The sequence below is a fragment of the Adiantum capillus-veneris genome, chromosome 14, assembly GCF_014529385.1.
Source record: "Adiantum capillus-veneris isolate H3 chromosome 14, ASM1452938v2, whole genome shotgun sequence".
In the NCBI taxonomy this organism is placed as follows: domain Eukaryota; kingdom Viridiplantae; phylum Streptophyta; class Polypodiopsida; order Polypodiales; family Pteridaceae; genus Adiantum; species Adiantum capillus-veneris.
The window spans coordinates 31,653,183-31,675,978 of record NC_140944.1 but is presented as its reverse complement, the minus strand read 5'-3'; the positions used below and the strand labels follow the sequence as shown (position 1 = coordinate 31,675,978).

The following is a 22,796-nucleotide window of genomic DNA, read 5'->3' as shown; positions in this document are numbered from 1 at the left end:
AGACCGTTCGCGACGCCGCTCTAGAGACGACATAGAAAAAAACGTAATGCTGATGCAATCACATGTGTAGAAGACATAGAAACAAACATAACATCAATGTAATCGCATGTGCACAAATATATACAAAGCCGGCATGTAATAAATACATTGGGACCCCCAAGATCTGAACTAACAGTTGTCATCATCATGGCTTTATGTACCATGGCATCACGGTGTTCACCATGGCATTAGGACGCTTAAAAAAAATAATTGAAATAGCAATCATCATGGCTTTACGTACCATGGCATCAGAGACGCTTTCAACAAATAAAAACTTTGAAATACCAATCATCATGGCTTTACGTACTATAGTAGGCAGAAGCTTGCTACACATAGCATGACAAAATTGTCTCTATCCTGATCCTTGGTAGTTCTACGTCAATATAGATGCCTTGCTTGCAGATAAGCACAAGCACATCCACGAAAATCCACTCGATCATCAACACAGGTTATAATAACGTGGTGTTTCTTTTAATAAAGCATGCAAGCTAAAACAAATCATGATAAAAATAGCATTCCTTGCCCGGTTGTTGAATATTGGGGCCGGTGGATGTAGCCCTTTCGAGGCACTTGTTAAGCTGGAGATCTTAGAGAACTAATCGTGCTACCGACAGAAACTGACTTCGTCAGCATGGGAGGTGGAAGAGAGACTTCCTCAGCATGCAGGGAGCAGACCCTCGTAGTGTACGATAGGGCGAGGTCGACTTGTAGGTGCGCATGCCTTTGTGTCCGCTGTCACTAATTAGCACACCCTTGCCGCTCCTCATCATTAAAATATCACCACAGTTAAAAAGCATTGAGAAGCTATATTTAACGCAAAGACTAATAAAGTGATTCTAGCCCTTGCAAGGTAGCGCTTGGACAAGCGATAGGAGCACCCACTGCGTGCTCTCATAGCGGACTACTGCCTCCTCCCTCTCCTTGAAGGTAGCCCTGTTCCGAGTGTTCTCTGCTTTATTTAGCCGTGCTTGTAAAGCGGGAGAGAGAAAAGAAGCCTTGCTCATAGAGATTTCATGAGAGCTCAAACCAATCAGTAGACCAATCAAGCCCAGTGCACGCGACCCTAATCTTGGGGGCACGTTAACCTGACACACTCTTTTGAAGGTCAGAGAAATCTATGATATTGTATTGCTGATAATAGCGAGCGATTAATTCCAAGAACGCTAGTGTAACTGTCAAAATAGGCAAAAATTATAGGCGCTGATTAAAACAGGGAGGATATAGCCCACTAATTATAGATGCTTCTCTCTCTCGTGAAGCTTCTTGCAGGTGTTATTGCTTGTAGAGCCGCTTCTCTCCGTTTGGCTCCTATATTCAGCAATTCTCTCTTCTCCCGTGCATATAGTAACTTGCATGTGTTCATGTTTGAAGAGCTTCCTCTCTCTCTTTCGTTCTGATATTCAAGCAATTCTCTCTACCTCGCGTGCATACAGTAACCTCGCTAACCTGCATGTGTTCACGTTTGAAGAGCTGCCTCTCTCTCTTCCATTCTGATATTCAAGAAATTTTCTCTACCTCGCGTGCATACAGTAACCTCGCTAACCTGCACGTATTCATGTTCACAGAGCTGCCTCTCTCTCTCTCTCTCTTGCACTTCTATAATCAAAGCTTGCTTAGCACAGGTGCCATAACATCGCGCAACCATCCGTGATAACAAGCAAGTTAACCAAGAAACCCGCATATTGCAGAAAAATTTATTATCACAAATAGAAGAAATATAAAATGTACTTAGCTGTATGGAGAATTGTGTGCTCTGATACCATGTTGAACCGGAGGGAGAGAGCACACGTAGACGAGAGGAGAGAGAGATGACACCAACATGTACAAGCCCCAAAGTGCATCCAGTGTTGAGCTATATATAGTGTCTCTATATATAGCTCAACATAGAGAATGATTGATGAATGAAAATCAGATGGAGAGAAGCTGAAGAGACGGTGTGATAATGGAGTAAGGCTTATTACCCATTTAGAGGAAGTCATTAGTTGGTTCGCGGGGGGTAGCAGTTTGGGTGGTAGTCCCTGAAACATTAAAAGAATTGTGTAGTCCTGACTTCAAAAATTGAATAGCCTATGGTAATGTTTTGTATGCCTCCACTTTTTTTAAAGATTCACTATTAGGTTGGAGATACTATCAAAGAATACAGTAGGGATAACTGTAACTTTGTCCTCTTTCTGATATAAAATCTCTCTTGCCCTTTATGGAAAAAAAATGGCAAAGAAAAAGGACGATGTGCTCATCTTAAGTGCTAATTGATGAGGTCTCAAGTTATCGAGGGGAGTTATTTAAGAGAGCTAAAGGTAGTATCAATCATTGTAATGTGTTGTAACTATTGACAGTAAACTAATGAGCTGTCAGGTTAATCGTACTAACCATGGTCAGGTCATCGGCTGGTGGCATGTGGAATAATTCAAAGAGATTGTACGGTACTAGAAGACTGTGTGTGTGTGTGTCTAGAATCTACTAGAATTATGCAGGGTGAGGCTTCACTTCAGCATTCTAAAAGAATAGAATGCAGAAGAAGTCAAACCATGTGAGGGTGTAAAATGAAAGGTGAAATAAAAAGATCCTCTTAATATTTTAAAACTAAAACAACATTTAAGGTAAGTCTCAATCATCACTCAAAACATTGAAAGTATGCCTAATCAACTCTTTCTTAAGGCATCTTTCAGAAAGCCATTTTTTTATTAAAAAAAATTATTTACCAAAGAGAGCATACCTGTTTTAGAAATACTCAAGCCCCTCATGCATAGGCCCAGTTCTCACACAAGCTTGGCTCATAAGCATTTTAAGCTTGGGCTGGGTTCTCAACTCAAGTGCAACCCTAGCATCTCAAGCATGTCAAGCATCCCAAGCATCTCAATAATTAAGCACCTCAATCATCAAGCACCTCAAGCACCTTAGTCATCAAGCAGGACAAGCAGGACAAAGACCTCGAGCTGGGTCCCTTTATTTGGCCCCGTGTTGAGATAGATCTATAAGCACATGTCTATATCTTAACACTTGTTCCGGTTTATTCTCCCACATTAAGTGATCAATTTAATATGAGAGAATCATTTGGGTTGGTTAGATATTGGATATTAGATTTTATGACATTACCTCTCTCTTAAAACCATAGTCGTCCTCGACTATGAGGTAGAAGAGATAAAGCCTTAGTCATTAGTCAAGTTTACTTAGCGGGTAGAGGATCCCTTTTTACCCTACGACATCTTTTCAAGATGGATGACTAATCCATTTGGTGCTTGGGAGACATAGCTGCCACAAGCATGTTTGCTTTTTAGTCCATTTCATTCTCCCAAAGTAGAGTGACAAATTCTACTTGGTGTTTGAGAGACGTCGTCATCACAAACATGATTATAAGCATGCATACTAGTTAAATTTATGCACAGTTAAAAAGAGGACTAGTCTTATAAGACCAAAACGTGAGTCATTTGAAAGAAATTTGTACATTTGCTTACTCTAATGTAGCATTGTAAGCATTGACAAGGTTCATACTATCCTTAAGTTGTATTCCTTGCATCCATCTAGCATCTTCAAAAGGATAATTTTTGAATTTAATAAGATACCTTCGGATAATCTTACCATGTTGTAGTACCTTGTCTTCATGCCAAAGAACAGCTTCGGGTTGTAGCACCTCTTCCATGTCTTCAATTTTGGGAGGGTCTTCAATAACTGGTTCAGTTGGTGGCTCTCCTTTGTAGGGCTTAAGTAGGCTTACATGAAAGGCATTGTGTATGAGCCAATGGTTGGGAAACTTGAGTTGATAAGCCGTCTCATTGATGGGCTTCAAAATTTGGAAAGGACCATAGTATCTTTTTGCTAGTTTAGCATAATACTTTTGATGGCCCGTATGATTTTTGTCCGTCGTTTTCCTTAATCGAGCCTTAGGAAACTTGAGGAAGAACCAATCATTTTCTTTGAACATTAAGGCTCTTCTGTGCTTATGAGCAGCAGCCTTTTGCCTTTGTTGAGAGATGGATATAGCCTCCCTAATCTTTTGAAAAGATTCTTGTAGGTCACGGCTATTACTCATCGGCGGCGAAGATCTTCCCATGTACTTTAAGTAGCAAGGGACTTTTAGGTCTTCCCTCAATGATCTCAAAAGGTGATTTTCCCATAGAAGTATGTACAATATTATTGTAGGTATACTTTACAAGAGGTAAGTACTTTTCCCATTGTGAGCGTTGATCTACTTCGGTAACATAAGTCTTGAGTAGATCGAATATCGTGAGATTGGCTATTTCACTTTGGCCATCCATTTGTGGGTGATAGGCTGAAGAGAAATTCAATCTTCTTCCTAGATTTTCAAAGAGACCTTTCCAGAAATTACTGGTCATTCTAGAATCTCTATCTGACACGATGGATGTGGGTAATCCATGGTGCTTGAAAATCTGAGATATGAAGAGAGTTGTGGTTTGATGTGCCTTAATAGTATTTGTGACAAGAATTAAACGTGTTTGCTTGCTAAACCTGTCAACTATTGTCCATATTTCTGTATTCCCATGGATAGACTTAGGTAATCCAAAGATGAAATCCATGGATATACTCTCCCATGGTGAATTTGTAATAGGCAATGGCTGGAGTAATCCAGGTTGCTTCCCTCTATCATACTTGGTCTTTTGGCATGCTACACATTTTGAAACATACTCTTGTATGTCCACTTTCATGGTAGGCCAATAGAAGTACGTCTCTACTCCTCGGAGAGTAGGTTGAATACCTCTATGCCCTGCATATGGAGGAGCATGGGATTCATACATAACTTTCTCACGAAGGGAATGGGTAACACATAGCCTCTTGCCGTGGAGAAGATAACCATCCTGCAAGGTGAATGGTTCCTCTTTCTTCCCCAAAGCAAGGGCTGACAATATGTCTCTAAAGTCAGGGTCAGTAGCATACTCATCTATCATAGAGGATAGATCATTGTGAGTAGCTATAGACACCGCATTAACTTTGGGTCGTCGTGAAAGTGCATCGGCCACTTGATTGTGATTACCAGCTATGTGAGCAATATGGAAATTAACTTGCGAAAGATAATTTGCCCACCTCATTTGTTTGTCGGAAAGCTTGGTTTGCGTCATAAAATACTTGAGACTTTGGTGGTCGGTTTGTAGGATAAATGGAGTCCCCAATAGGTAGTGCTTCCATGTGTCTAGGGCATGTAGAACAGCTAAAAGCTGTTTCTCATAAATGCCCAAGACTTGTTCATCAATATTGATCCTTCGGCTCTCATATACTATGGCATGCCCTTCTTGAAGCAAAACTGCTCCAAGGCAATCACCACAAGTATCACATTGGACCTCAAATGGCTTTGAGAGATCCGGAAGTACGAGGACTGGTTGGGAAGTAAGCTTCTCTTTGAGCTTTTCAAAAGCATTTTTCTCCTTAGCAGTCCACACAAACTTAACGTTCTTCTTAGTTAAGTCGTGTAGTGGTCCTGCTACTTGAGAGAATTTTGCTATGAAGCGTCTATAGTATGCGCACATACCAACAAAGCTTCTTAGCTCATGTAGATTTCTTGGGTTAGGCCATGCTTTTATTACCTCTAACTTTGATGGATCCATTTGGATACCATCTTTAGAGATAATATGACCTAGGTATTGAATCTCTTGTAGAAAGAATTCGCTTTTCGTTTGGTTGAGAATAAGCTTGTTCTCCCTCAATGCTTGAAAATCACTTGGAGATGTTGTCACCCTCCCCGAGGTAAGCATTCTAAGTTGAGGCATTACCCCCGCCAAACATCTCAAGTTTTAACTATTCTGCCTCTTTTCGCGTCCTCTACTGCGCATCATTCTAATTAACTCTACCCCCATCGACGCTACGCGGTAAGCAAACTCCATCACCTCTTACTCTCACGCATCCTCCTTCTCTTACTCTTGTTCTGAAGTGCTTCAGCGACGCAGAACTCTACACACAGTGAAGAGGTATGCTACTTACTACCCTTATGTGCACTTGTATTTTGTGTAGTTGGTCAGTACCAAGCGAATAAGGTAAGGTCACTTAGTCCGAAGAGCCGTATTCGCTAGGTACCGACCAAAAGAAAAGTTAAGTGATGTCTGCTAGTATAGAGGTCAATACTAAGCAAATAAGGGGAAGGTAATCCTTGCTTGTTGAGGATTTAGGGTTTTTCTTGCCAAATACGACTTTTGATTTCGGTCCTGTGTGCTTTAATTTGCTGTAGTTGGTCAGTACCAAGCGAATAAGGTAAGGTCACTTAGTCTGAAGTGCCCTATTCACTTGGTCCTGACCAAAAGAAAAGTTAAGTGATGTCTGCTAGTACAGAGGTCAATACTAAGCAAATAAGGGGAAGGTAACCCCTGCTTGTTGTGGATTTAGGGTTTTCCTCGCCAAATACGCCTTTTGATTTAGGTCCCGTGCCCTTTAATTTGCTGTAGTTGGTCAGTACTAAGCGAATAAGGTAAGGTCACCTGGTCCGAAGTGCCCTATTCGCTTGGTACTGACCAAAAGAAAAGTTAAGTGATGTCTGCTAGTACAAAGGTCAATACTAAGCAAATAAGGAAAGGTAACCCCTGCTTGTTGCAGATGTAGGGCTTTCGTTTGCAAAATACGCCTTTTGATTTTATAAGAAAGAAACAAAATTACAACTGAACACCGGGTTTGAGTTAGAAAACACTTCAGACTTTACAAAGAGTGGCCTATTAATTTTCGGGGGGTTTAAGGTGTAGGGGTTTAGGGTTCACAGCCAGCTTATCTCTTCGCAAAGCATGTTTGCAAAGTTAGTGGCCTCCTCATATTTACTGGCTAGCTCAAGCACTTCATCCTTCATTTCCTGAAGCCAATTAATGATTGCCTCCATAAAGCCATTCTCGGCGAGCAATCGCTGCATGCCTTCAGGCCTTCTTGCTTCCAGAGAGTTTTTAACGATTGAGACCCTCTGCCTGACGATCATCATTTGCTGCAGCTTCAGGCTAGCACCCTGCACAGAGCATTTAGCAAGTAAGCTCTTCAAACTAGGAGCTTGGAAATTGGGAGCAGAAAGCAAAGAATTACCAGCAACTTACCTCCAGAATAGACTCCTGTGCTGACAGCAGCCACTCCCGAGCTGTGTCGGTCGAGAACACTAAAGGTAACATCGGGGGAGGGCCAAGGGGGGACCTCATGAGGAGGGCCCGGATGCGGTGTTGCTAGCGCTGTGGGAGAATACCTTGGAAAGGCATCGCCACTATCCTAAGCTTCTTTTAGTTGTTCTGCGAAACCCTGAAGGAGGTTCTGAAACAACTGCTTCTTAAATAGACTTTCAGATCACAAGCCTAAAAAGGAGAGCCTGGGCATGAGGTTTTGTGAGAGGGTAGTACTGCCATGAGGTTTCATGAGAGATGGACGTGGAAGAGAGAATCAATGGTATCATCCCCCCGATATTAGGGGAGGTGATCGGAGGGAACAACATGACAGTTAGAACCGCATCGATTTAAGATCTCCTTCACATTGCTATTTTGTATAAGCGGATTCAAACCTGTTCGCTTGCTTGTACACTTTTCTGAGGTCACCACCCAGCGAATAAGGTATTTTTTTGCAGGGGCTGCAAACCTGTTCGCCTAGTAGTGATCTCAGAAAATGTAAGTGATATCTGCTATTACTATTTTTGAAGTCACTACTGAGCGAATAAGGCAAGGCAAACTCTTTCCTATGCACCTATTCGCTCGGTAGTGACCTCAGAACATATAAGTCATGTCTACCATTACTATTTTCTGAGGTCACTACCGAGCGAATAAGGCAAGGAAACTCTTTCCTATCCATATTTTCGCTTGGTACTGACCTTTCCTTAAATCTGAAGTCCCTTGTGCTGACAAATGAATTGTCTTTTAGTGTTATTGTATTTGTAGAGATGCCTCGTGTTAAGGCCTGTGCTAGGAGGGCAACAGGTGAATCTTTGAATGCTCAAGCAAGAAGACACCGATATGAGGCGCACAGAGGTGTACTGCAAGAGCTACGCAGGATAGAACGACACGTTCAACCTGCTATTCCATGTCTCCCTTTCCAGCAAGTAGTGCGAGAGATTTGCGAGCAGTGGAGTGTCGGCATGCGATGGGCCAGCAGTGCACTCCTCTGCCTTCAAGAAATTGCTGAGGACTACCTCGTGGAATTCTTTAGCGATGGATATATCGTGGTTGCCCATGCACACCGGGTCACTATCATGCCGCAAGATTTTGATACTCTTCGTAGGCTTCATTTCCGCTACGATGGGCTGCTTCAGCCAGTTCCAATCCGGGATAGTAGAACCATGGATATTCTCAACATCCCCCCTCTCCATTCTCGTGCACGACAGACAAAGCCGTCTAGGGCTGAAACAAACAGCAGAAGGACCCGATCACGGGTCGAGAGAAACGACACAGATGGGCAGGCTGAGATAGCCGCAGAGGGCCAAGAGCAAGCCACAGTGGACCCCGAGGCAGTCATGGAAGAAACAGAGATAGTTATCAAGGATCCAGCTAGACACCAAAATGAGCAATTCATGGAGGATCCGCAGCCCACCGTTGATAATGAGCGACAAGAGGAGGTCGGGGTGGAGCCTGAGGCATCTATGGAGCAACCAATATTGAAGGAAAATGATCCGGAGCCTAAGGCAGCCAGGGAGCCAGCTCAAGAAAGAGAAGCGCAAGGCTCTGCATCAGAAGGGCCATCCAACGTATCGGATGAGTCAATTATTTTAGAGCAAATCAACGAGGAGAATGAAGAGGAGTTGAGAATTTTGTTGAGCTCACCGCCTCTTCATGCGCACATACAGCTGCCTACAAGGTCAGAGGAGGCCTGCATTACCAACCTCGATAGAGTAGACTTCATGTGCATGCGCAATTTCATCGACTCACTTGCAACAAATGAGGTCGTCAATGTTTCTTTGTGGTAATTCTCATTCTCTTTAATTCTTATTCTCATTAAATGGGTCTCTACCGAGACATGGGTCAATACCAAGCAAGACAGTGGGTAATGAAATTGAATTTTGGTACTACTCGCTCGGTATTGACCCATGTCTCTGTGGCCAGTGCCAAGTTTTTCTTTATAATGGTTCACTGCCTTAAAGACATGGATCAATACTAAGCCGGTCAGTTGTTTATGGAATTGGAATCCGCCGCTAACTCGCTCGGTATTGAACCATGTCTTTAAGGTTGTCGTCAAGTTCTTCATTTCAGCCAAGACAATGGTCAATACCAAGCGAATCACTGGCGTATGGAATTCGATAGCTGCCCCACTCGCTCCGTATTGACTCACTTGGTGTTCAAGTCTAATTTTTGCCTTTTGTTCATGTTAGCCACGCTGTCTCACTTCTGCCCCCTGAGGTTCAAGAGAAAGTATACGTAATAGATCCGCTGATATTGCCTTATCTGCAGAACAACTCAGTTTCCTTTTTGAGTCTGATGAACTGGTTTAGCAGAGTCAACTTTGATCTAACGCGCTTTCTAGTCACTGCGTACAATCAATCGTGAGTATTTTCTTGCCTTGTAAAACACATCTTGCATTGCGAATCTCTCCTCATCTTTGATGGTGTCTTTGTAGTGATCATTGGAGTCTGATGTTATTTGACATGGAAGCTAAGATTGTTTACTACGCAAACTCCGGGCAAAGCAGGGCGTTTCACGGTCGTGTAAAAATGTAAGGTCCACTTGGGTACATTTGGAAAGCAGTGTAGTGTCTCTTTGGAATGTGTTGCTGACTCAAGTGGTTATGTATGCAGTGCCGCGAAAAAACTTGTATGTTGTGTAGAGCATCTTTTCTTAGAACATGATCTAGGAAATGTAGTCAAGCACGAACGGGTAACCGTGCCCACGCAGACTGATGACTATGGCTCTGGCTGGCGAACCTGTTTAAATGCCGTGTTGCTCATCAGTCAAATTATGGATATACCGAATGTAAGTAATCTGTTGTTTTATTGTTTGCAGCAACGTATGTATGAAGCAACAGATGTCTGTATCACGCTTCTACAGAAACTTCGATTACATAACTACACCAACAACGATGTGCGACAATTTTCTATAATGGCCATCCAGCATATTATAATCTCGGTAAACAGACGCACAAGAGAGGAAGCGACGAGAGCTGACGAGTTCGAAGAGGCTCACATTAACAAAATGCTGTGTCCATTGACGCCAACAGAATCTCATGCACATCTAGGTGCGTAGACCACTAGATACCATGCAAAAAACTGAGCAAGGAGCGGTCGAACGTGCAGTCTAGCACTTGCTTATCACCTCAGCATCTCTCCCTCTTTGCCGAATAGCGGCGTTAACCACCCTGAGTTAGCCATGCAATTCTGGATTTTCTCTCTCTCTCTCTCTCTCTCTCTCTCTCTCTCTCTCTCTCTCTCTTCTCTCATGGCCGTCAACCTCTCTCTCTCTCTCTCTCTCTCTCTCTCTCTCTCTCTCTCTCTCTCTCTCTCTCTCTCTCTCTCTCTCTCTCTCTCTCTCTCTCTCTCTCTCTCTCTCTCTCTCTCTCTCTCTCTCTCTCTCTCTCTCTCTCTCTCTCTCTCTCTATCTATCTATCAACCAACTTTTCAGTCGACCCTTTTCCTCTCAGCCAACCACTGGCGCACAACCTCGACCATTCTCTCTCTCTCTCTCTCTCTCTCTCTCTCTCTCTCTCTCTCTCTCTCTCTCTCTCTCTCTCTCTCTCTCTCTCTCTCTCTCTCTCTCTCTCTCTCTCTCTCTCTCTCTCTCTCGCTCCAGCTCATAAGTTGCAGCAGCCTCGTGCTGTGACGCACCCACCAGCTCTCACTCTCTCTCTCTCTCTCTCTCTCTCTCTCTCTCTCTCTCTCTCTCTCTCTCTCTCTCTCAGTTTCCAGCCGCCACTGATGCCATGCAGCGGCTCAACCCCCCATGTCACTCTTATCTTTCTCTAGTTCACTGCCTACCACACCTACAGCTTTAGGTGGGCTGCATGTAGCCTTTGTCGCTGTGTCAAACAAGCAATTATCTCTACCGTCGCCATCAACTCAAGCTACCCCCAAGTTTGAGTGGTTGAGCATGGGAGATGCCATGCAGTCGTCTAATTATCACTCCCTTCTCTCTCGTTCTCACACACATGCACTGGAGACGTCATCGGCCAGTTTTGATTGCAGCTCGGCTCTATTTTTCTCTCACAGTTGACACGCACACACACACACACACCTACAAGAAGTCGTAAGGCCATCATCCTCTGCAGTCCGACTCGTTCTCTTTCTCTCCACCGTAAACGTTGGCGTCTGCACTACATTATTACCCTCTCGAGTTTTGTTATTAGCTTGAAATGGTATCTTCAAAGAGTTTCGACTTTTCCTCGACGATTTGAAAGGATTCTTGACAACCAGCTGCTTGAGGCTGTGTTTCCTCCTGGAGCACACCTTGCTCGGAGAACGATCAGACGAAGAGGAGCCCAATAGCCCCTCTGCATAGTACAGTGATGAGAATGCCCAGAATATACTGCTAATCCATCCTCTTCACCCTGCCCTTCAATATTTACACCATGCATGGAGGTCATCTACGCCTTCGTTTGCAGCGTTAACCCCCTGCCCCATTGGGTGTAGTCCAAGGTGACAGTGAGCGTCGACGCAGCTCTCGGTAAGCCGGCATGCATATTTGGGGAGCAAATGGCGGTGCTAGATCGACTTGAAGCACACTGGTGCAGCTTTGACTCCCTGCTTCTGGACTTCCAATTCTACCTCCTCAGCAGCCAGGCCGCAATGACCCTCATCATCTCATCAAGCACCCATGGATCTTCCTGCGCTACGTGACATGGCATGGCAACAATAAGGCCGCTACTCCTATATCTGCTACATCTCTCTGTCCGTGTTCTCAAGCCGTGCCTGCAGAGAAAGAATGACCCACCACTAGGGCTCTCAAAGCGAGGACGGGGATTGGCGCAGAGTAGGCCTTCAAAGGCTTCACAAAAGGTTAGGCAATGGCATGATCACATTCTTCCCTTCGCCTGTAATGTCGGAGGAGCATTCTATTACTGCTTGTGCGGTTGTAGCTCAAGCATGTACCTCTCATACACTACAAGAGGTTGTGTGCTCTTGTGACGCTCTTAGCGACGGAAATACACTGGGTTTTTATAACCCCCGGCGTCGCTATAACCGTCGCTAAAAGCGTCGCTACGAGAGCGTCGCTATCTGCGTTGCTATAGGCGTCGCTATAGCCGTCGCTATAGGCGTCGCTATATAGCGACGCTCATAGCGACGCCTATAGCGACGCAGATAGCGACGCTCTCACAGAAGAGTATAGCGACGCATATAGCGACGCTACAGAGCCATAAATAGCGACGCTTATAGCGACGCCTGAGAGAATATTTTTTTGGTGGCAGGGCATTGAATGCCCTGCCACCCATCAACCATATTGTACTTGATTCACTTTTTAAAAAAAGTGCAAAGGTAAATAATAGACCCAAAATAGTCACCCACAAGACGCATTGTTTGCAAAATTGACAATTGTACACATCATAGACAAACTGAATTGATTGGCAAATGTAATAATGACAATTGTACAACATCATAGGCATAAAGAATTGATTGGCAAAAGGAATTGCGGTGACAAATGTAATAATATACATGGTTCAAAAAGACGTATAAAATCCGTCTCATGATACATAAGCTATGAGAAACCCTAAACTAATGCTATCTAGCTACGGCTAAACTGACGTCGTCTAATCAGACGTCTCATCGCGTCCAAGCGGCGTATCTGTCGGATTCTGCAAAAAAAGACAATAAGACAGTTTTCAGTAAATATAAACATATAACGACATTTATAAAACAATACAAAAAATAAAAAACAGTAAACCCTAATACTAACCATGCCGCCGCGAGAACTGAGAATGTCCATCAGGGCGTTTAAGCCCTTCCTGCCTGCGTACTCGCGCTCGTACGGTGTGGGATCACGTCCTGTCATCGACCACTGTCAAAACATACAAAGATTTCATTATGTTAGAACTAAAAAACTCATAAACCCTAAACTATCGAACATACATAAAGATCAATGTGAAAAGACTTACAAAATCGGTCTCAAATGATGCCCATCCACCGCTCCCCAAGTGGTGCGAGCTCCCTGCCTCTACTCGCGCTCTGGCTGCATCCTTTTGTTGCTTCCACTTGTCGGGATTCTCGCGCGCTGCTTTCTTCGCATTCTTCCAATCTTCTTTGGCCAGCCAATCTGGCCTATTCCACCCATTCTTGATTGCTTTTTGCACTTCGGAACGCTTGTGTTTGCAGTATTCGCGCATTCGAATCTTCATCAGGTCTTCATTGAAGCGCTGATCCCGTGTTGGAACGGGAAACTCATCATGAAGTATGCTGATGACTCTGTTTTTTAAATCACTTGGTACTTCACTCCATTTGTTTAGTATATAGTGTCTAAACAGCTGAGAGCAAAGACCACGCATGCGCGAGATCACCTTCTTGCCATCATCATCCATGATGATGCCGCCGCTGATGTCGACGGAGTAAGGCAAGCCCTCTGGCCGGTGACGCGTGAACCTGGGTGTCCCGGCAGGGGTCTCTAGCGGCGTGTCGATGGGGGTACGGACGTCAGGTGTCTCCATCGGCGTCTGGGCGCCGAAGCGAGGAGTGTCGAGTGGGGTGGCTCCTGGCGGAGTAGGTAGAGGTGTGTAGCTTCTAGGAACAGTCAGCCGTGCAAAACCTGGCGTAGACGGCGATGCTGTGGCTGGTGTGGGGGCGGGCAAAGAAGGGGAGGGTAAAGAGCCTCGTCGAACACGAGGCGGTGTGGAGGCATCGGTGGCGGAATCCCCACAACAACCGCCACCGCCACCACTAGAGCGCCGATGTCTAGACGAGTGTGACGCTCGTCTCGTCGACGCCGAAGCTTCGGAGCGCGCCGAATGCTCCGAAAGAGAGGGAGATGCGGATGGTGTAGGAACGCGCGATGATGCGCCAGAGCGATGACGCTCCACGTACCACTGTCTTTGCTGCGGTGACAAAGAAGAAAGAAACTCCTCATCATCCATACCTGCATTAAACACACGAATATTTAAACTTAATATTGAATGAATAGAGTAGACAATGACGCAAAGACCATTAAATACAATGACGTAATGACGCATATAAATACAATGACGCAATGAATCGAGTGGTAGAAGAGGCAAGTCGAAAACTCAGAATTTTCAATCAAAAGATGTGAGCGCGAGTAGAAAAGAGCGTTACACACCATGGAAGCTACTTAGAGAGCTAGAGCTTTTACAGCACGGAGCAAAATTGTTCAAATACAATATTTGTGGCTTTAAGAGATCTCTCTCTCATCCTCGCATAACTCAGCATAACTTCCTATATCTATATAGAGCTCTCCGTTTAAACACATATCCTCTGTTTCATTTTGTAGCTCCTCTGCATGCACCCCATATAGAGTAGTAGCATCTTGATGCTCGTCTGGCACCACCGCAGCGGCTTCTGATTGAGCATCTTCTCTGATCTCCTCCATTGATGTCGTTGTGATTGGCACATGGTAGCCTTCATACGTCCTTGCACTACGAGGGGCTACCTCTATGACGTACCACCAGTTTGATGTAGACTTTGTAGGATGAAATACTACCTGCCAGAGCCACATAACTTACATGAGAGCTTTCAAGCACATAACTTGTAAAAGGGGGATGTTAACTATTTATATACTTACTTGTTCACAATGCTCGGGTAGTACGAAAGTGTCTCTTAGGTCAGTCCATTTCTTAGTAGAATCCACCTCAAGAAAACCAGACTCTCCTCTACGCACAGTAGCGTTTCGACCCTCCATGATTATCTTGAACCATTGCACGTCGAACAAGTCGACAAAAAATCCTCTGTAATCGATCCTCAAAATCTCTTGCAGCGTGCCGAAGTAAGTGAGTTCCGCCACCACGGGATCTGCATCAGAGGAACGTCGTCGACTAGACTGTTCAAATTTTGCCATGATTCCACAATCTTGAGTAAAACGCTTTTTGTCGATTCGTTCCACCCTAAAATGTCGACCTTTACACCATGCTGCTGTGTATGACTTATACTACAACGAACAAAGATTATGAGTGGCCGTTCAAACGTTTATAAATAAAGTCACTTGCTAGTCGTACATTGCAAACTTACCTTGGTCGCGCAACCCCGAGAGTACTCCCACTCTTCTTCAGTCACTTCGTCACCGCATTGTTGTGCGCTTTTCAATTGGTTGTGCAACCATCTTAAGCTCATGAAGGTTGGTAGGCTCTCCAGAACCGCTGGATAGTGCATCGGTGGTCGTCTTCCCCGTCTCCACTCGATTCGTGCCCTTTGTCGCTCTTGCTTTGCATCCTCATATTGTGAAATCCACTTTTGCATCACTGGATTGTGAAGCATGCAAAATCGGTTGATTTTAGCCTCTAGATCTTCCGTCATCTTCTTCTCAACACCGAGATTGCACATGACAATCCCAGATATGCGCTCATCATCTATGGTTCGCCATAGCGTGTCCCGGGATTTATCAAATCCGTCTAGCCACTCTCCAATGTACACTAGGGACTCTGATACCAACCAACCTTCTGCCATGCTACCCTCCGGACGTGCCTTTTGACGCACATATCCCTTAAGCGTTTTCATGAAACGCTCTAAGAAGAACATCCATCTGGAATGAACTGTGCCAGCTATTTCCACCTCATCAACTATGTGAATAAGAAGATGCACCTGAATGGTTAGCATTGTAGTAGGAAAATGTTTCTCAAACATGCACACAAGCTCCGCAGCATTTAGTTTGGCGAATGGTATGGAGTCTACGTCGATCTCCTTTTGTGAGATCCATTGCACCAGCTTTGCAAGTTTGTAGATTGTGTTACGGATGTCGAGAGACAAACATCCCTCAATGGCAACCGGTAAAATAAACTGTAAAGTATGTGCAGCAATGATATTACAGTCCACATTTTATGCAATGATATTAAAGTCCACTATGAACGTACCTGACACATTTTATGCCAATCGTGTGACTTCAAACCGGTAAGCTTTCCTTCTTTAGTAAAACACGTTCGGAGCGAGTGCATTACGCCAGTGGGGGTCCGCAAAGATCGAATGGCCTCTTTTACTTTGCGTTCTTGGGCTCCTGTGAAAATCCATGGTGCTTTAGGAAGTTTTATCGATCCATCAGACGCTGTTTGCGGCCAATATTGCTCCATACGATCCACATTTCTAAGGTCAACTCTGGCTCCCAAAGTATCTTTCTTGCCGGTCAAATGGTCCCATAGTAGATTACCCACATTCTTGAATATGTGCATTGGATCGAGCAAGTGATTGATCACGAGTCGGGGCCAGTATGGTAACTTGTACCATAGAGATAGTCTCTTCATCCCTGGAGGCAATCCGTCATCGCACATCTCCTTCTGCTCTAACCATGCTTGTGCAGACATCCTTGGTGGCTCTCTTCCCAAAAAGCCGTCGCATAACACATGATTCTCCGGAAGATACGCTTGATGACCTTCGTAGATTTGCTTCTTCAGTGAGGGTGCCCTACGTGCATTCAGTCTAGGTCCACATGTGACACATGCTCTGTATCCGCTTGTTTGAAGCCCTGCATGTATACACATGATAATAGATCAACTATGGGGAAAAACAAGATTTACAGTGTCTGAGAGAGGAGTCTCAATAGATCACCTGAGCATTCTGTTAGCCCGGGATAGTCATGCATGGTCCACATTAGAATACCTCTTATCAAAGCATTCCGTCGTCCTGTGTGTCGGCTCATATCCACAACCTCTATGCCAATCCACAATTGTTGTAGCTCTTCCAATAGTGGACGAAGATACACATCCATATTCCCCACTTTATATCGCCCTGGCACAATCAAGCTTAGCCATAGGTGCCCCTTCTTCGTAGTCAACCACGGGGGAATGTTGTAGTTGGCGATGACAACGGGCCATACACTGTAAGATGTTGATCTTTGACCAAATGGATTTACGCCATCCATAGCCAGGCCTAAGCGCAAATTTCGAGCTTCCCTGGCAAAATCCGACCATGTTCCATCTATATGTTTCCAGGCTGCGCAATCTGCAGGAATTCGTAGCACACCATCCGAAGATTTATTCTCCTCATGCCATGATGCTAGGGCGGCCATGGACTTACATTCGAAGAAATGCTTGATGCGAGGAAGCAAAGGAAAATGTCGCAAAACCTTTTGTGGAATTTTTGTCCCGTGGAGATCTACTCGATATCTTTCGGAATCACATTTCGGACACTTCTCCATGTCTGTGTATTCCCCTCTGAAAAGAATGCAGTCATTAGGACAAGCGTGGATAGAATTGTAATCCATCCCCAAGTTTCGCAAAATCTTTCTTGCTTCATCTCGGGAATCTGGCATCACATTGTCAGCTGGTAGAATGTGCTCTTTCAGCAATCTACACAACATAAAAATATGATACAGTCGTGTAAAAATCTATCACATCATTATACATTTAGAGTTCTATTAAAGTAAACTAATTGTAATAGATCACCTGAAAAGCGCTGTGACGCTAGTGTCACTCCATCCAAACTTTGCCTGCATGTTGAGAAGAACCAGGAGTGCTTTCAATCTAGACATACGTGCTCCATTATACAATGATGTATCGGCTTCACTTTTCATATCATCATAGATAAGCCTTTCTGAATCCATGATCGTCTCGATCATTTCATCAATCTCGGGCTCAAACATTGCCTCGTTGGGAATGTGCTCTGCATGATCATCCCCCGAGCTGTCAGAGGCTACATCTTGTGGCCTCACATATGCTGCTTGACCAAAGCGCCTGCGAATACGTCTATTGGGTTGCAAGACTGCTGCTTGTTGGCCAGCGTCAGAGTCCGACGAGTTATAATTGGCAACAACTCGATCTATAATAGATGGATCGAACTCGCCAAATTCGCGAACGTGCTACAAAGAAACACGTCTTGTCCGTCGCACAGCATGCTTGCATTGATTACAAGGACATAAGACCCTCGTTGAGAGATAGGTGTTTCGGTTGGACGGTCCCACATCCTCGTCGCTACTCATAATGAGGATAAAAAACTTATAACCTGGACAACAAATTTAATATTCTATTGGCATTCTTCGTCTTATCTCTCTCTCTCTCTCTCTCTCTCTCTCTCTTTACCTCACATTCTCTAGTCATGTCCAATCCCCGCACACCTCGGTCTAGAGGTGCACGGAGATCAGAACCACCGGGTTATAATCTCGTCTTTATTGGTCAATACCTATATTTGTGGGTACAAGAAATCTAGACACCCACGTCTACATGATACTGCATGTAGTGGACAAAATCCCTTTGCCTCTTCTCTAGCTGTAGCACTTCACTTCATCTTAACATCTTTTCACAGTAGATCTTTTCACTGTTCGTCTAACTCTAAACCCTAAACCGTAAGTAATTCTTGTGTGGACTCGATCTAACGTAAATAAGCGTAAATCTAAATAAACGTAAATCTAACTAAAAATAAAGCTAAATCTAATTTAACGTAAGTCTAATGACTAGAGGTTGTCTAGATGGTCATTGTGTCGGGGATGTAGTGACTCTTGCCGCCCTGAAGATCCACCTTCTTCCCTATCTTCTGAAGACATTTCACCAGTACTTTTGGATCGACGGAGCCCACCATGAGTGAAGGCAGCAATACCCTATATTCCATTGAGGGCTTTCTTCACCCGCTTCATGCAGGCATCGCAGTCTATGGAGACCCGCATCTAATCTAATATAACGTAAATCTAAATCTAGCTTAAATAAACGTAAATCTAGTTAAAAATAAACCTAAATCTAATTTAATGTAAGTCTACATATAACCTAATCTTTAACGTCTTTTAAGATAGTTTCCTACGACGTTATAACTCTCTTCTTCCTGTGTGTGTGCGCGTGTGTGGATGTGTGTGCCAATAAAAAGAGATAAATGGTATAACCTTTCTATCACCCATGCCAAGTATGATAGATTGATTATGCCATTTCTCTCTTGAATAATAGGTCTTTAGTTCAACTCCTCGTCGGCTAGATCTTTAGGTCTTTTAATTTTAATTAGTTTCCTACGACGCTCCCTTAGTTTCTCTTTCTTTCTCTCTCAATGTGTGTGCGTTTTTTTGGATCGTATGTATGTTTTCTTTCTCTTTTCCTCTCTCAATGTGTGCGTTTTTTGTTTATGCATGTTCTCTCTCTCTTTTCCTCTCTCAATGCGTGCGTTTTTTGTTTATGCATGCTCTCTCTCTCTCTTTTTCTCTCTCAATGTGTGTGTGCATTCTTTGTTTATGTATGTGTGTGCGTTTTTGCACTCTCTCTCGCTCTCTCTCTCTCTCTCTCTCTCTCTCTCTCTCAAAAACACTATGTGTGTGTGTGTATGTGTGTGTGTGAGAGAGAGAGCGAGGGAGAGAGAAAGAGGGAAAGGGAACATGAGAATGAGGAGAGGGAAGGAGCATACCTGGCTCTCCTTCCTCTCCTCGTGTGTGTGTGTGTGTGTGTGTGTGTGTGTGTGTGTAAAAGAAAAAGAGAGAGAGAGAGAGAGAGAGAGTGAGGGAGAGCGTTACCTGCTCTTTGCTTGAGGGCGCCGAAAAACTCAGATCTGAGATCTGAGTTTTTGGGCGCGCTCGGTTATTTATTTTACCCCAGCTGGCGTCGCTATGAGCGTCGCTATGAGCGTCGCAAATTTCTTTGTAAATTTGCGACGCTCATAGCGACGCTTATAGCGACGCTCATAGCGACGCCGGGAATTTTTTTTTTTGAGCGTCGCTGTGTGAGCGTCGCTAATGTGAAGAGCCTCTTGTAGTGATATACACTATTTTTAGGGCTTGCTTTTCTTTGCACGGTTTTCTTCTCTTGTTATATCAGATGCATTGATGTAGTCATCCACAAGACTATATAACCATTATCCTTTTATATAATAAACTTTAAGCATTATTATTTAAAGTGCTTCCAAAAGATGAACCCTTCATTGTGTAGGGTTCTTTTCCTTGAGACATTGCTTGCTGAGCACTTTGCTTGTCAGTGGTGGGGAGAGCTACAATATTTTTTCATGCTTGTGATGGGAAGCAGTATTCGAGACAAATCATTTTCCTAACCATACACAGAAAGAGGAAAGTTTAGAAGAATGACTTGTATTTTTTCTCTTTACACTCCTCTTAAATTTCAAGCGGAATGATTTCTTTTCCTCCTGGACCTAAGGGGCATTATTCAATTTTCAAGTAACATGATTGTAAGCTGAGACACACTTTCCCAAGTGGGAAGGGCTGCAGTTTTCAATCTTGTATGGTATGTGTCTCGTTTTTTTTGGCTTTGATATTTGTGTGTCTATATTAAGGAGGAGATAAGCGCTACTATGTCCCTTGGTATTTCAGTGTTTGTGTATCCCTGCAAAGATGACCAATGAAAGTAGTTCCTACAGAAGAAAAAAAAAATTTTAAAAAATTAAACACGTAATTCTCTTTGAGAGAGAAATGGTGAATATCAAATGTTGGATCAGAGTAATCATAGCAATGTTTGTTGATCGAGTTAGGACTTGCCAAAAATATTTTTCCTGACTGAAGAAAATAAGGGCACACCTACAGCTCTTTTGCTTTTTTAAGTCAACATTCAAATATTTTCAGGTATTCAGTACACTACAACTGGTAAAACTTTATCAATTTACTTGAAGGAAAGATGAAATCTAGCTGATGTTTTGCTAGTTTAGCTAGTTTCAACAACACTGGCAAAATTTTACTAGCTTCTAATTTTCTTGCGACAACAATCAATGGGTAATGGGTTCATTTGAGTAATGTCATGCAAGGTAGAACAAACCAAAGTACAAATGCCATAAAGTTCAAGTCGTACAGATGGGTGTCATATATCGGTGAGGTGGACTGTATATGTGAGTAAGTTTTATATATATATATACTGTATATGTGAGTAAGTTTTATATATATATATATATATATAAAACTTACTCACATATACAGTCCACCTCACCGATATATGACACCCATTTGTACGACTTGAACTTTATGGCATTTGTACTTTGGTTTATTCTACCTTGCATGACATTACTCAAATGAAGAATTTTGTTGTTGCCCTTTATTTTCAAGAACCTGTTTAAGCATCTGACGATTTGGATACTAGTCACTTCTTCAAACTGCCTCCAGGTACGTAATTTACGTTGTCATGAAGCTCACTAATCACACCATAAATCCCCTTCTTTTATTTTTACAGTATTACTTATCACATTCAGGTCATATTCCCCTAACACTATTCTAAAAGATTCTCGGCTGGCGTTCTTTATGTACCAATCCACTATCTAACCTAATCTCTTACTCCGTACTTCAATTGTTAAATATGCTAACTCTCTTATCTACAACTCTGGATGTGTCTATTGCTCCCATTCCAAAAGAGAACAACACAATTACAACCCTCTCCAGCTTGTACGAGCATTCTATTTTTGTGTGACTCCCTAATTTGATCAATGGTCATTCTCTCAATTATATCTCTCTATGCATGCACACACTGCTTCGGCTTTGCTTTCTCATTAATGTTGAGATGTAGAGAGAAAGAGAGAGAGACGAGACAAGAGACACACCATATACGCTCCCAAAGACTGATTCATATTGAGGACAAGATACAAATATATAGGTGAGACCAAGTTGAGTAGAGTGAGCCATATATAGCTCCAACACCCCCACTCAAACAAAGGTCTCTAGCTTTGGATAAAAAAACCCTTGGGGAGTTCAAGGGAAAAACCCAAGCCCCTATACAATGTGAAAATATGAACCATCGATGATGATGTGAAAGTGAATTGTGCATCTATGTACAAATATTCAAGTGACTTAGAGATCACAATGTGCAAATGTGGAGTGTGCATAGTGCATGGTACCTAAAAGATTACAATTTCATATGTACAAAGCTATTACAATAGCAAAGAAGCTAATCTAGAAAGAGTAAGGTCGAAGCAACTCCGAGCTCCGAGCGCAAGAGGATGAAACATAACTCGTTGAGGCCTTTGGTCAAAATGACTGCAATCATCTAGTCACTTGGACAGTGTTCAACCATAATGGTTCCTTTGCGTACTTCATACCTGACATAATGATAATGGACAGCAATGTGCTTTGACTTATTATGTTGAACATAGTCTTTTGCAAGACTAATAGCACTTTGGTTGTCACACCGCAAGGGTGTGCTAGAAAGAGGAGAGTGACCAATATCAACCAGCATTTGTCGAAGCCAAATCAACTCACGAGCTGCAACTGATGCCGCAACATATTCTAACTCAGTCGTAGAAACTGCAACACAACGTTGTTTCTTGCTGGTCCAAGAAACAAGACAACCATTTATAAAGAAGAAATTTCCACTAGTAGATCGCATAGATAAATGTGAGCTTGCCCAGTCTGCATCTGTGTAACCCAAAAGAGAAAGAGATTGCATAGAATCCAATGTGAGTTGTCGTTGATAGACTAAACCAAAATCTGTAGTGCCTTTCAAGTATTTCAACATATGCTTTGCAGCAGACCAATGCTTAAGATAAGGACATGCAAGATGTTGTCCAAGATAATTAGCAGCAAACAGAATATCAGGACGAGTGTTCATGCCGACAAACTGAAGACATCCAATCAAGTTAGCATAAGGTTGATTTGTGACAAATTGACCGCCATTGTCAGAAGTGTTCTTCATAGAGCTTGCAAGACAAGGTGTGTTGGCTGAATGTGCAGATTCCATACCAAATTTTTGAATAGTATCTGCAATAAACTTTGACTATCGAAGGAATAATTAAAATACCTTTTGTACGGTTCCGTTGGATTTGAATGCCAAGACACGAGTGAATCTCTCCAAGATCCACCATATCAAATGCAGAAGACAATAACTTTTTCACTTGCTAA

The 22,796-nt window shown here is 43.2% G+C and overlaps 1 protein-coding gene and 1 pseudogene across 1 annotated transcript; one reads left to right on the top strand and one right to left on the bottom strand.

The window, feature by feature from the left end:
* LOC147442175 (endochitinase B-like) overlaps positions 1-22,796 on the top strand; it is a 194,878-nt pseudogene that overhangs the window by 15,261 nt on the left and 156,821 nt on the right.
* Positions 11,795-13,236, bottom strand: LOC147442178 (uncharacterized). The gene is made up of 3 exons (XM_086529901.1): positions 13,009-13,236; positions 12,810-12,911; positions 11,795-11,827 (listed from the first exon to the last, which is right to left on the bottom strand). The coding sequence occupies exons 1-3, from the start codon at positions 13,234-13,236 to the stop codon at positions 11,795-11,797; spliced, it is 363 nt and encodes a 120-aa protein (XP_086386027.1).

Coding starts and splice junctions, on each gene's coding strand:
- LOC147442178 (XM_086529901.1), bottom strand. CDS start 13,236: ATGCGCGAATACTGCAAACACAAGCGTTCCGAAGTGCAAAAAGCAATC. Junction 12,912..13,008: donor CATCATTTGAGACCGATTTT/GTAAGTCTTTTC, acceptor ATGTTTTGACAG/TGGTCGATGACAGGACGTGA. Junction 11,828..12,809: donor TCAGTTCTCGCGGCGGCATG/GTTAGTATTAGG, acceptor CTTTCTCTGCAG/GCACGGCTTGAGAACACGGA.